This window comes from Monodelphis domestica, chromosome 7, assembly GCF_027887165.1.
Source record: "Monodelphis domestica isolate mMonDom1 chromosome 7, mMonDom1.pri, whole genome shotgun sequence".
Classification (NCBI taxonomy): domain Eukaryota; kingdom Metazoa; phylum Chordata; class Mammalia; order Didelphimorphia; family Didelphidae; genus Monodelphis; species Monodelphis domestica.
The window spans coordinates 233,078,289-233,091,786 of record NC_077233.1 but is presented as its reverse complement, the minus strand read 5'-3'; the positions used below and the strand labels follow the sequence as shown (position 1 = coordinate 233,091,786).

Here is a 13,498-nt window from a genome sequence, read left to right as displayed (position 1 = left end):
CTATATTTTCTAGTGTTTTCAATAGGAATGGGTGTTGTATTTTGTCAAATGCTTTTTCTGCGTCTATTGAGATAATCAGAGGTTTTTTGTTGGTTTGCTTGTTGATATGATCAATTAGGTGGATGGTTTTCCTGATATTGAACCATTCTTACATTCCTGGTATAAATCCCACCAGATTGTAGTGAACAACCCTTGTAATGACTTGCTGTAGTCTTTTTGTTTAAGATTTTTGCATCTATGTTCATTAAGGAGATTGGTCTGTAGTTTTCTTTCTCCATTTTTGGCCTGCCTGACTTTGGGATCAGTACCATATTAGTGTCATAAAATGAATTTGGTAGAACTCCCTCTTTGCTTATTATGTCAAATAGTTTGTATAGTATTGGGATTAGCTGTTCTTTGAATGTTTGATAGAATTCACTTGTGAATCCATCAGGCCCTGGGATTTTTTCTTGGGGAGTTCTTTGATGGCCTATTCAATTTCTTTTTCTGATATGGGATTATTTAAGAATTATATTTCTTCTTCTGTTAATCTAGGCAATTTATATTTTTGTTAATATTCATCCATATCACCCAGATTGGCATATTTATTGCCATATAATTGGGTAAAATAGTTTTCAATGATTGCCTTAATTTTCATTGGAGGTGAGTTCTCCCTTTCCATCCCTGATGCTGTTAATTTGATTTTCTTCTTTCCTCTTTTTTATTAAATTGACCAATATTTTGTCTATTTTGTTTGTTTTTTCAAAATACCAACTTCTAGTCTTATTTTTTAGTTCAATAGTTCTATCACTTTCAATTTTGTTAATTTCTCCCTTAATTTTTAGGATCTCTAATTTGGTTTTCTTCTGGGGGCTTTTAATTTGTTAGCTTTCAAGTTTTTTTGATTTGCATGTCCAATTCATTGACCTCTGCCCTCCCTAATTTGTTAATATATGAACTCAAAGATATAAATTTCCCCCCCGAGTACTGCTTTGGCTGCATCCCATAGAGTTTGAAAGGATGTATCATCATTGTCATTTTCTTCAATGAAATTATTAATTGTTTCTATGATTTGTTCTCTGACTAGTTGAATTTGGAGAATCATATTATTTAATTTCCAATTAATTTTTGATTTGGCTCTCCATGTATCCTTACTGATCATTATTTTTATTGCCTTATGATCTGAAAAGGTTGCATTTATTATTTCTACTTTTCTGCAGTTGTATGCCATGTTTTTATGACCTAGTATATGGTCAATCTTTGTGAATATGCCATGTGCTGCTGAAAAGAAGATGTGTATTCCTTTTTTATCCCTATTTATTTTTCTCCATATATCTACTAACTCTTATTTTTCTAATATTTCATTCACCTCTTTTACCTCTTTCTTATTTATTTTTTGATTTGATTTATCTAAATTTGATAGTGGTAGGTTCAGGTCTCCTACTAGTATAGTTTTACTATCTGTTTCCTCCTTCAATTCTACTAGTTTTTCCATTAGAAATTTGGGTGCTATATCATTTAGTGCATACATGTTGATTAGTGATATTTCCTCATTATCTATATTCCCTTTTATGAGGATGTATTTACCTTCCCTATCCCTTTTGATCAGGTCGATTTTTACTTTGGCTTTGTCAGATATCATGATTGCAACTCCTGCCTTCTTTCTGTCAGCTGAGGCCCAATAGGTCTTGCTCCACCCTTTAATTCTGAACTTGTGAGTATCTACTCGCCTCGTGTGTGTTTCTTGTAGACAACATATGGTAGGATTCTGGATTCTAATTCACTCTCCTATTCATCTACATTTTATGGGTGAGTTCATCCCATTCACGTTCAAAGTTATGATTGTCACTTTTGAATTCCCCAGCATTTTGATATCCTCTCCTAGTTCTGACCTTTCTTCTTTTGCTATATCCTTTTAAACCAGTGGTTTACTTTTAGTCAATCCCCCTATTCCACTCCCTTGATATGCTTCCCTTTCTGGCCCCTCCCTTTTTGTTCCCTTCTTGGTTTTTTAGGGTCTGTTAAATTCCCTCCCCCCTCTCCTTACCTCCCTTTTTTTAAAACTCCCTACCCCCGGCCCCCCTTAGTTTTCCCTTCTTCCTTACCCTGTAGGATAAGATAGACTTCAAGATCCCAATGAATCAAGTTGATCTTCCCTCTCAGAATTGATTTCACTGAGAGTGATATTCAAGTATTACTTATTAGAACTCTCTTCCTCTCCCTTTTATAAGAGTATTCTTCCCTTCACCTTCCCATGTGTATCTTTGTGTGACAAAGATTATTCTATTTATTGTAATTCTTCAAGTATCTCTTAGTACCATCATCGATTCCCCCTCACTCCCTTTTTTGCATATCATTTTATAGCCTTTAATGCCATAATCTTTTCCTATGAATGATTCTTCTGTTTACTATAATAATGAAAACATTTATTGAGAGTTACAAATAACATTTCCCCCCACACACATATATATGTGTATATATATATATATATATGTATATATATATATATATATAGTTTGATCTAATTGTAGCCCTTAAAGAAGAGAGTTTGAATTAAAAAAAAACATTTTTCTCCTTTTCCCTCTCTTTCAAATTTACCTTTTGATGTTTCTCTTGATCTTTATGTTTGGATGTCAAACTTTCCACTTAGTTTTGGTCTTTTCCTCACAAATACTTGGAAATATTCTATTTTGTTGAATGCCCTCACTTTCCCCTGGAAGTATATAGTCAGTTTTGATGGATAGGTGATTCTTGGTTAAAGACCCAGTTCTCTTGCCTTTCTGAATATCTTGTTCTAGGCCTTGCGGTCCTTCAGTGTGGAAGCTGCCAGGTCTTGTGTGATCCTGATTGGTGCTCCTTTGTATCTGAATTGTTTCTTTTTGTCTTCTTGTAGGATTTTCTCCTTAGCTCGAGAGCTCTGGAATTTGGCAATAACATTCCTGGGAGTTGTTGTTTTTTTTGGGGGGGGGGTTAGTGTAGAGGGTGTTCTATGAACTCCTTCAATGTCTATTTTTTCCCCTTGTTGGATGATCTCACCAGTAGTATGGTGTCAAGGTTTCTGTTTATTTCTGGCTTTTCAGGTAGACCAATGATTCTCAAATTGTCTCTTCTTCCTCTGTTTTCCTGATTTGTCACCTTGTCAGTGAGATATTTTATGTTTTCTTCTATTTTGTCTGTCTTTTGACTTTGCTTTATTAATTATTTTTTTAAGAGATCATGCTTTCCTTAAGAAAGCTACTCTTTATTTTACAAAGGCTAATTATATCACATTTTGCCAACATTTTCATCTTTAAGGAAAATAGTTAAAAAAAACACATAAAACGTTAATACACTAGAATAAGCTGCTATGAAACAGTTCTGAACAGGCAGAAAATGTAGAGTTTCCTTTTACAGAAAATGTTAATATTAAGTCTCTAATAGCAGCATCATTTATATATATATATGTATATATGTATGTGTGTGTATATATATATACATATATATATACATACTTATACACTCACACACACACACACACACACACACATAGCCAGTTTTGAAAACATCTTTTATACACAAAACATTTGATTCTGTTTTGTTCAAATAGGATTTATATTGGCAAATTGATTTCTTCACATTTTTTCAATTCCCAACATGTGCAGATGCTACATGAAGTTTTAATCGATCAGCTGTGGTTAACAAACTTCCCCACTGTACCCTTAATCCAATATCATGGCTGACAGTGCATTCAGGTCTCTCATATATGGATGTGCTGTCAGGATCTGATCAATTTTCATTCTTTGTTCTGACTCTGGGTATACCTTCAGGAGGGCTTCCCTCAGCTGTTTGGTTTCTGATGGGGATCTCTGTGGTGGAATTGTCAGGCTTGGTTGAATATTGGCTAGATTTTGTAGGATCGGGAGGTTGGGATGCTGGGCAATCCAGTTGCTTGGAAGAATGCCCTGAATCGGGGGTGTGGGTTGTCGGCTGGTGCTGGGTGCCTTGGTGTTGGGGACCCTGAAGGCAGTTTCATGTAGTCCTTCACTTGGTAGAGCTCCCAGTGGAGGTGGAAAATCCCCAAAGCAGACTTCTTTACGAAGAAACTCCTCTAATCTAGGTCCACTTCTTCCCAGAGGATCATCAGGAACCATAAATATGTCCCCAACAAATGTATACTGAAGCAACCTTTTTTAAATAGTTTCTCTCCAAGATACTGATTCAGTCTCAAATTCTCTGAAGTTATCATTGGTTACAATTATGCCACTAGTTTTGTCAGCTAGGTGCAACAGAAACCTGTCATCATGAGAAGCAATTCTTGCTCCAAAGACCATTCGGGCTGGGGTTAAAGATAATATTCCAAGGTCCTGGAGCTGGGTCAAGAAATGCTGCTCTGTGATGTTAGGATCACGTCTTGTTCTCCATTGAGGAACAAATGTTTCTGTTGCCAAGTTTCCAAAAATATTCAATGGCTATTGCAATCCCCCGACAGGAAAAGAACTTATTGAGACCATGAGCAATTGCAACATTGCTCCCATCAATAACAATGTGCCTTAAATCTGATCTCCCTGGTTCATTTTTTAATTCCAGCCTGTATGGTGTTTTTAGAGTATCCCAGAATCTTTGAACCCCAGTAACTGAGGAATCAATACAACGATTGAATTGTCCTGCCAGCTTAACGCTAGTAACTGAAGGGAGTCGCTGAGATGGATAGAAAGGCATTGGAGGGAGGGGTTGGCAATTTGGCTTGACTTGGGAAGGGTTGCAACATCCTAGCTGGCTTTCACATATAAGATTAACATTATTCTTTGGAACTGTGATCCCAGTTTTTGGATACAAAATATTTTCAGGAATAATTGGTACTCTTGGCTGGTGACTTGGTGTTCCTCTGGCAACAAAATCCATGTCTGTAAGTATTCCCTTGTCATTTAAGAGCTTCTTCAAAGGGGAAACAGAAGGTGAAGAGCCATCCATTTCTATATCTATGTGGGGAATATGGCTCTGGGTAGAATTCCAATTTTTCTGCTCTTTGTTCTGTTGGAACTAAACTGGCAGTTTTCATTTTGCAGTTTGAGGTACCTGGTTTTTCTTCTATTCTGAGAGGTGACTGAGATTGTTCTATTATGTTTTGTTGCAGGTGATCCTTTGTTTTATTTGGAGAAAATTTCATTTTAAATTTGTTTTGACTATTGCAAATCACCTTGCTTTTGGCTTCAGTGATCTCCAAACACACAAATGAACTTTGTCTAGGGAAGACTTCTTTTTCTTCCTAGAACTTTCTGTTTTCTTTTTCAGTTTCTTCTAGGAGTACTAATGGTTCTGTAGATGGTCCCTGCTCCTTAATAACTTTTTCTACAGTTTCCTGGGAATATCCCATAGTTTTAAAAAAAGTTTACAAGGATGTTATATTCCATTTCCTCAGTAGTGTCTTTTACATCAATGCCTAAATCTTCAGAGATTGTACAGGAATCAAAGAGCAGATTAATCACTGTGCCTGCAGTCAATTTCTCAGTAGCAGATGGAGGCTCACCTCCCTGAACATTTTCCAATGAAAACTGCTTCTTTGTGTGCCTTTCTTCAGTATCAGAAGATCTCCTTTTGTGACATATCCTTTCTTTGGAAACAGAAAAAAACTGTGTCCATTTGTTTTGTAAGCTCAGAAACAGGGGTCCCTGCTTGCTTCCTTTCATCCTCCTGAAAAGTTTGACCATCACTGGACACGTTCATCTCTTGGATGCCATTGTGTGTAAATTCTATTGTATGATCTCTAAGATCAATAATATCATTATCATCATAATCTAATTCATTTGGATCTTCACCATGGGTAAGATTTAGGAGTTCTTTCTTCAATGAACTGGGTAAAATCAACAAGTCCATTGTATATTTATCTGCATGTGACTCAACAAATTGTTTAAATTGCTTTTTCACCTCTGATTCGTTCTGAGTACTTGGTAGACTCTTGTTATTTTCAAAGAGCTTCACAAATTGCTGTATGTGACTTCTGGCCATAACAACAGCCTCAGCACCACCTCTGATACTAAGCACACCAACGTCCAGAATAGACAGATCAGCACATGTATCCTGGATCAAACTCTTAAGAAACAGGTTCTGTGCCCCTACAAAAATACAGTGCATGTCCTTTGGATAACATTCTTTCTCTTCTAATTCAGGTTCACAGATTCCCTTGATGAATTCCTTGGCGCTACAGAAGGCCTCCTTTGCCCCACTGAGCTGAAGCCAGATGCAGCTGGGTGTGGGCAGCGGTATGGGGGTGTCAGGTGGGCCTAGCACCATGAGGGACACCCCAAAAAGGCCCTCGATACCGCCCCGGTTTGCCAGCAGCGCGCCGTCTTCTCCCTGGGGGCCGGCAACTCATCCAGCACGGCCTGGCCCGAGCGCCTTGCCATGGCTGCTCCTCCTCCAGGGCCCGGCCCGGCCTGGCCTCCGGGGCCCAATCCAGAGATCCAACCAGTGGTGATGGCCCCCGGAGCCCTCCCTGGCCGCTCCAGGCCCCCGCGGACCACAAGCTCCGCTAAACCATCCCGCTCAGTGGGCTGCAGGATGGCAACTGTGGGAAGGTAGGGCCGCCCCCCCTCCCCCCTTTGCCGCTGCCACCAGCCGGGGCTGCGCTGCTTTATTAATTCTTGCTGTTTTGCAAGATCATTAGTTTTCAGTTGCTCAATTCTGGTCCTTAAGACCTGGTTTCTTCTTTAATCTTTTGGTATTCAGCTATGATTTCTTAATTTTTTTTAACTATTTCCCATTTCTCTTTCCAGAAGTCTTCCATATTTTTGATGATAAGCTCCATTTGAGACTCTTCCAGGGCTTGTGGGCAGTTTCAATTTTTTTTTTTGGTTTTACCTTTGTTTGAATTTCGTCCAGTGTTTCCTCTGTAGCCTGGGTTTTTCCTCCATAAAAATTCTCGAGAGTCACAGCCTTCTTTTTGGGTTTTTTGGAAGAATTTTGAGGTTCCTGTGCACAATTAGCCATTTTTCCTGGGTGTTTCCCCTTTCCTCTTTAGTCAGAAATCTGAGTCAGCTGGGCAGCTTCTCTGTGTATGGAGTTAAGGAGCAAGGATTTTGCCTAAGACAAACTCTCGAATCTCCACAGTCCTTTGCACGTCTTCTCAGTGCTACCTTCCCAGGGGCACCCAGGGTCTGTGCTCTCCCGCCCACCTGATTTTCTGGTCCAGCTGCCTCCAGGGGTGGTTCTCCGGCAGTCCGTGTTGGCTCCCAAGGACCCAGAAGTGCCACTTGCTCTCTCCAGAATCACTCCTTGCTCACTCCCTGGTTCTGGCGGGCGTGCTGGCTCTGGGCACCTAAGGTCTGCAATCCCTTGTGAGCTGAGGTTTCCCACCAAGCTGCTTTCAGGAGTGGGTCCCTTACAGTCCTAGTCAGCTCCCAAGGACCCAGAAGTGAGGTGTCCCTTGTTCACTCCAGGGTTGCCCCTTGCTGGCTCATCTTGGCGTGAGCTGGTTCTGGCTCTGTAGGTGGTGGTGGGGGAGGGTGGATTGGCTCGCGTTTGGGTGGAAGCCCTTTCACCCTCTTGGACTGGAAAAGCCCCAATCCTATGCACCTTCAATGCTGTGCCCCACTGTACAGCTCCTCTGCTCCTTTGCAAATGGTCCTTAAGGTCTTTTGGGGTAGTCCTTGTCAGTGTGTGCTGGGGAGGGTAAGTGACTCGTGTTTAAACTGCCACCATGATTACCCACAAATTCCATACATTTTCTTCCGGAAAGCTGGTTTTAAACATTTAACATTACATCTATGACTACATCTCTCTTAAAATATTGCACTAAGAACTGAACATGCTCCAGGTGTAGTCTTATCATTTCAGAGTACTGTAAAATGACTGTCTCCCTTTTTCTAGATATTTATGCTTTATTTACATATTTTGTTATATTTTATTAACAGCTTAAAATCACATTTTATTGGTATGGAAACTCCCTTCACTGAGAGGCCAGTCATAGTCCACCTGTAATGAATAGCCTCAGGGATTAAGCTTTCTCCACCCCCAGCCAGATTACAGGTAGAATGAATTGTTCCAGTAGCATTACAGAGGACAAACTAGAGAAGGGAGAGACTAGAGGCAGTTAGACCAGTAAGGCAGTAATTCCAATAGTAAATAAAAGATGAGAGCTTGACCAAGAGTGGCTGCATTACAAGTGGAAGGGAAGAGACCTACCTTGGTTTTTTTTCAGGTTTCTTCTCATTTTCCTCAAATTGATTCCAAGGTACAATTTGCTGTAGGGATCCTCCCAGGAGTAGTTGTGTCCATTACTCTCACCTCCATTGTGATGTATGCACGTGTCTACTCATATGTATAGTATGTGCATGTGTACGTGTCAGCCTTTTATTTTGCCTCTCAATTTGGGGGGGGGGAGAAATAGATCACCCCAGCACTCCCACATCACCTCAAGGGGGAATAGGGGAGACCCGGTCATACCCTAAACCCCAAAAAAGGCAACGACTTTGAGTGCATGGCACAAATAAATAGATCTTTAATTTCAATAAATATACACTCCATCATACCAGACAATATGTTCTGAAAAAATGTACAGAAGCATTCGAAAGAGTAAACAGTTCTACTCTCTACTCTCTAACTAGGCTACCTCCTTAATTTAGGGGTTATGGGAGGGGGAATGATTTTGATTCACACACAAACACAGAATGACACACAAGAGTCTGTCAAGGAAAGAGATCGAGCCCAATGGAGGTTTGGGAATACTTCGATCCATGGCGTTGGCCCTCGGTGACTGTCTCCATTGGTTTTCTCTGGATTGGTCCATGAGTCCACTCCAAAGGATTATTTTGCTATATTATATTCCACATACTTTACATATAGTTATGTGAATAGTAGACAGGAGGGTCTCTGACAAACAGGATGTAGTTGTATGACAACTTAGTAATGGGGGAAGGCAAGAGATCTAGGTCCCGGCACGCCATCTTCCACACGAGAGGGCTTCGGTGCACACACGTTTACACACGTGTGCCTTTAGACAAGAACATAAGCATATATACTGACAAGTTGCAGGGAAATAAGCTAACACAAGGACAGATTTGTTAAGTCAGAAATTCTTTTACCACATTTTATATATATATATATATATATATATATTGGAATTTTTTTCCCAAACAATCTAAGCTACTCATCACATTCACCAAGAGAATACATAGATACTTATACCTCTGGGAAAGAGAAATCAAGTGTGCACGTGCTGTCAGCTGACAGTGACCATTTCCGGGGAGGGGGATTGGGGGGTGGGGAAGGAATCTCCCCACACTCTGACCCAACCCCCAGCAAGCCAGGCAGGTAGAGACTGGGCAGCCTTCTTCTTGCTAATTCAAACGTGCCCTTGGCATTGGAAATGAAGTCGTGGGGCAAAGGTTATAGGGGCGGCAACATCAGCAGTGTGTCCAGGAGGTCCCAGAGAAGAAACGATGGGCACAGTTCACATCGTCTGGGAATGGGACGCAGGAATGTCTTGGGAAGCACCTTATCCAAGGCAGTCTGTTTTGTTACCGTAGTAGTGGTGTCCATTGCTCTCCATTCCATGGTGATCACGCAAGCGTGTCTCTACTCATATGTATAGTATGTGCATGTGTCTATGTCAGCCTTTTATTTTTCCTCTCAATTTTTTTTTGGGGGGGGATAAATCACACAAGAACTTTCACGTCACCTCGAGAGAGGCAGGGGAAACCCTGTCACACTCGGCTCGGGACCGGAGGCTATGCCACTGCTCCACGGCCGTCCGGTGGGTATTTAGCATCCGCCTCCAATGGTTGGACTCGGAGGAGCCAGTGGAGTACTGGCCGATGACGATCCGCCCGATGAAGTCGTTGCTGCTCTTCATGTTGTGGCCATACACTGGGGAGAAAGAATGGGAGAAGGGAGGGAGAGAAAGGTTGTGAGGAAGAGGAAGAAGAAGAGAATGGTGGAGAGGAAGGGCCAAAAGATATCAGTGAGAGGACTATAATTCCCTTAAGTTAGGAATTATCTCATCCTTCCTAATTAAAATTTTAAGGTGATAATTTGGAGGGCAGCTAGGTGGGTGGATTGAGAGCCAGACCAAGAGAAGACAGTTTCTAGGTTCAAATCTAGCTTCAGATGCAGATTGATTCTAGGATAGAAGGTAAGGACTTTTAAAGAATGATAATGGAGGGGGGGGGGGGCAGCTGGGTAGCTCAGTGGATTGAGAGCCAAGCCTAGAGATGAGAGATCCTGGGTTCAAATTTGGCCTCAGACACTTCCCAGCTGTGTGGCTAACCCTGGGCAAATCACTTAGACCCCATTGTCTAGCCCTTACCACTCTTCTGCCTTGGAACCAATACACAGTATTGATTCTATGACAGAAGGTAAAGGTTTAAAAAATGATAATTGGATATTGATTCTACATTCTAAAAATAAAATCTGAGCACTCTTAACCTGGGGTTGGCTAACTAAAAAAAACCCCATATTTTGATCATTGTGTTTCAATATAATTGGAAGTTACAACCGTATGCATTTTAAGATATTATTCTTTTTCTTTTTTTTTTAACCCTTACCTTCTGTCTTGGAGTCAATACTGTGCATTGGCTCCAAGGCAGAAGAGTGGTAAGGGCTAGGCAATGGGGGTCAAGTGACTTGCCCAGGGTCACACAGCTAGGAAGTATCTGAGGCCAGATTTGAACCTAGGACCTCCCATCTCTAGGCCTGGCTCTCAATCCACTGAGCTACCCAGATGCCCCTTTAAGATATTATTCTGAGCAGTCTGCCAAACTATGAAAGGGGTCTATAACACAAAAATGTCCCTCCAACCTAATCGATATCATTGTTTGGTCTATAAAGGTTTCTGTGGTTTCACAACATTTATTTAGTCGGACTCTGGGCTTCTTGAAGTTAAGGTCCCAGGTCTCACAATGCGTGAGGTGCGACAATTGCCTAATAATTCATTTTTGACCACAATAAATCACAAAATCACAGAATTTCAGCCCTGGGAGGAAACAGCTTGGTGTAGGGGAATAAGACTTGGCTCTGGACTCAGAACTCGGTTAACATCGAGCTCAGACACTTAGGTGACCTTGGGCAACGCTCTTACTCTCTGGGTCCCCGTGGCTTCATCTATAAAATTAGGGGATTACAGGATGACTTCCAAGATCTCTCTCAGCTCTCACCCTATGATCTTATCACTTCAGTGACCAAAGAGTTCAACTCATACCCACTGAGTCATACCGGATAAGCAGTCATCCAACACATGTAAAGACCTGACGAGGATTAATATACCGCCTCTCAAGGCAATCTCTCCTCTTTGGGATAGTTCTAATTTTGAGTAAGTTTTTCACTGGAGCACAGATTTGGAAATGGAAGCAACTTTTAGAAGAGATTATCAGGTCCCATCCTTCCCATTTAACAGATGAGGAAACTGAGGTACAAAGGTATTAAATGATCTGCCCAGAGTTCAGTAAATGTCTGAAGCAAGATTTAAACTCAGGTCTTCCTGACTCCAAGTTCAGTAACTCGTCTTGTTGCTTAGTTGTTTCTGACTCTTTGTGACCCCATTTAGGGTTTTCTTGGCAGAGATACTGGAGTGATTTACCATTTCCTTTTCCAGTTCATTTTACAGGCCAGGAATCTGAGGCAAACAGGGTGAAATGACTTGGCCAGGGTCACACAGCTAGTAAGAGTCACATTTAAATTCACAAAGATGAATCTTCTGGCACTCTATCCATTTTGCCACTTACCTGCCCAGTACTCAAGTAAGTCTAAATGTGCTTCTTTGCAAATTTGCTTCTACCCCCTGCTCCTGTCTCTAACACCAGGGTTCAAACAGAACAAGTTTACTCCCAAAGACAACAATAATAACAGTAATCACTAACATTTCTATAGCACTGATTTTTGCTTTACAATTATTATCTCATTTGACCTTCACAGTAACCCTGGGAGGGAATTGCTATCGGAACCCCATTTTACAGATGATGAAACTGAGGTAAACAGGTTAAAATGACTTGTTCAAGGTCGCACAGCTAGTATGTGTGAGTTGAGTGTCTGAGGCTGAATTTGATCTCAAGTCTCCCTGACTCCAGGGCCGATGCTCTATCCACCATGCCTAGCTGCCCCAATGATAAGAATTCTTCACATGTGTGTATTTCAGCATTGTTCCTATCCTTCAGTTAGCAAGTCAATCAATAAGGATTTCTTAAGCCCTTATTAAATGCTAGGCACTGATAAAAGAAAGAAAGGCAAAAATAGAGGTTTTCCCTCTATTCTAATGAGGGAATATTTAATTTTAAATCATATTTATGAATACTTAATTATATATATTTATACTATAAATTTTTGATATAGAAAATTAATCTAAAATTTTAATTTGTTTTTAATTTATTATATAACATAATATTCAATAATTTAACAACTCATTGATTATTTGTTGTTATATAATTTCATGTTTAATAATTTGATGATCATTTGATGAATAAAATGTAATTAAAGCAAACATTTAAATAAATAAGTCTATTCAAGATACACACAGAGTAGACAGAAGGTAATCTCAGAGGGGAAGACATCACCTGATTAATGGATCCAGACTGAACACAAGAACAGAGAAGCTTCTGTTCTGTTTTATCCACAGCTGACCTTCCCATTGGGAGGATGCTACTCTCTTTAACATATTGTGTAGGGGGATGGGGAGAGGGAGAGACGGAGAAGGCAGGACCATTAACATCTATTTAATAGAAGTAATGGGTTTCCTGTTAGGAGCTGCTACCATTTCTCCAACCCTTTGCAGGGGAGGCCAGCACAAAATATTTTCACAGGAAGATTTTCTCTGTTAATACCCACACACATTTAATTTTCATCTTGAAAGCCTAATGAGATCATTAGCTTGATTTATCCTTGGAGTCAAGTTAGTCCATTCTCTATCTGTACTGTGGCATTCCTCATGATCTGCTACTCTCATGGGCGCCCAGACTGTCTGGGTTATTAATGAGGGGCCATTGAATGTGATGTATCACGGATTTACCCAGCATGAGCCAGGCAAGTACGGGATTGATCCCGGGAGGAATTCTGATGATCAAATAAACCCGTCAAAATATGCAGAAGGAAAAAAAAACCCAACTCAGAGCTCAGACGGTAATGAAGCCCTGTCTTCCCCCCACGAGATCTATATCAAGTCTATGAAATTATAAAACCGGGGAAGTGAAAATAACTAAAAACCAAACCCACTTCCACCCCCACCGAGAGGTTTCTAAAATAATCAAAATAAACAAACAAAAGCAAATCCCACAAAAATCATTAGCATGTTTTTGGTCTGATAATTGCTGTGAGCTAAAATTATTGATAGGTGTGACTGGTTTAGACTGCTAATCTCCCAGAGAACACAATATCACAGGAGTCTGGATTTAGAGGTGGAAGGGACAGACTTTATAGGTCATCAAGACCAATCTCCTTCATTTACAGATGAGGAAACTGAGGCTGGTAAATGCCCTGCCCATGAAAATATGTTGATTTAGGTCTTTGGAAAATATGAGTAGGCTTTATTTTTTAAGAAAATCTACTGTACAAAAAT

At 40.5% G+C, this 13,498-nt stretch overlaps 2 protein-coding genes across 3 annotated transcripts in view; both read right to left on the bottom strand.

Moving 5' to 3' along the window:
* Window positions 1-3,511: 3,511 nt before the first annotated feature.
* On the bottom strand, window positions 3,512-8,900 carry LOC100025697 (NEDD4-binding protein 1-like). Its single transcript, XM_056806306.1, is given in 7 exon segments — window positions 3,512-4,392; window positions 4,394-4,980; window positions 4,982-5,344; window positions 5,346-5,583; window positions 5,585-6,299; window positions 6,302-6,602; window positions 8,832-8,900. Coding segments are annotated over 7 exon segments (2,988 nt in total). The 3' UTR covers window positions 3,512-3,677.
* The window catches only part of SYT17 (synaptotagmin 17), an 83,763-nt gene continuing 78,690 nt past the window's right edge, over window positions 8,426-13,498 (bottom strand). For both annotated transcript variants that reach the window (XM_056806578.1, XM_056806579.1), the window contains exon 8: window positions 8,426-9,822. In XM_056806578.1, coding sequence (XP_056662556.1) covers window positions 9,626-9,822 — 197 coding nt within the window. In that variant the 3' untranslated portion in view covers window positions 8,426-9,625. The remainder of the gene's footprint in view (window positions 9,823-13,498) is intronic.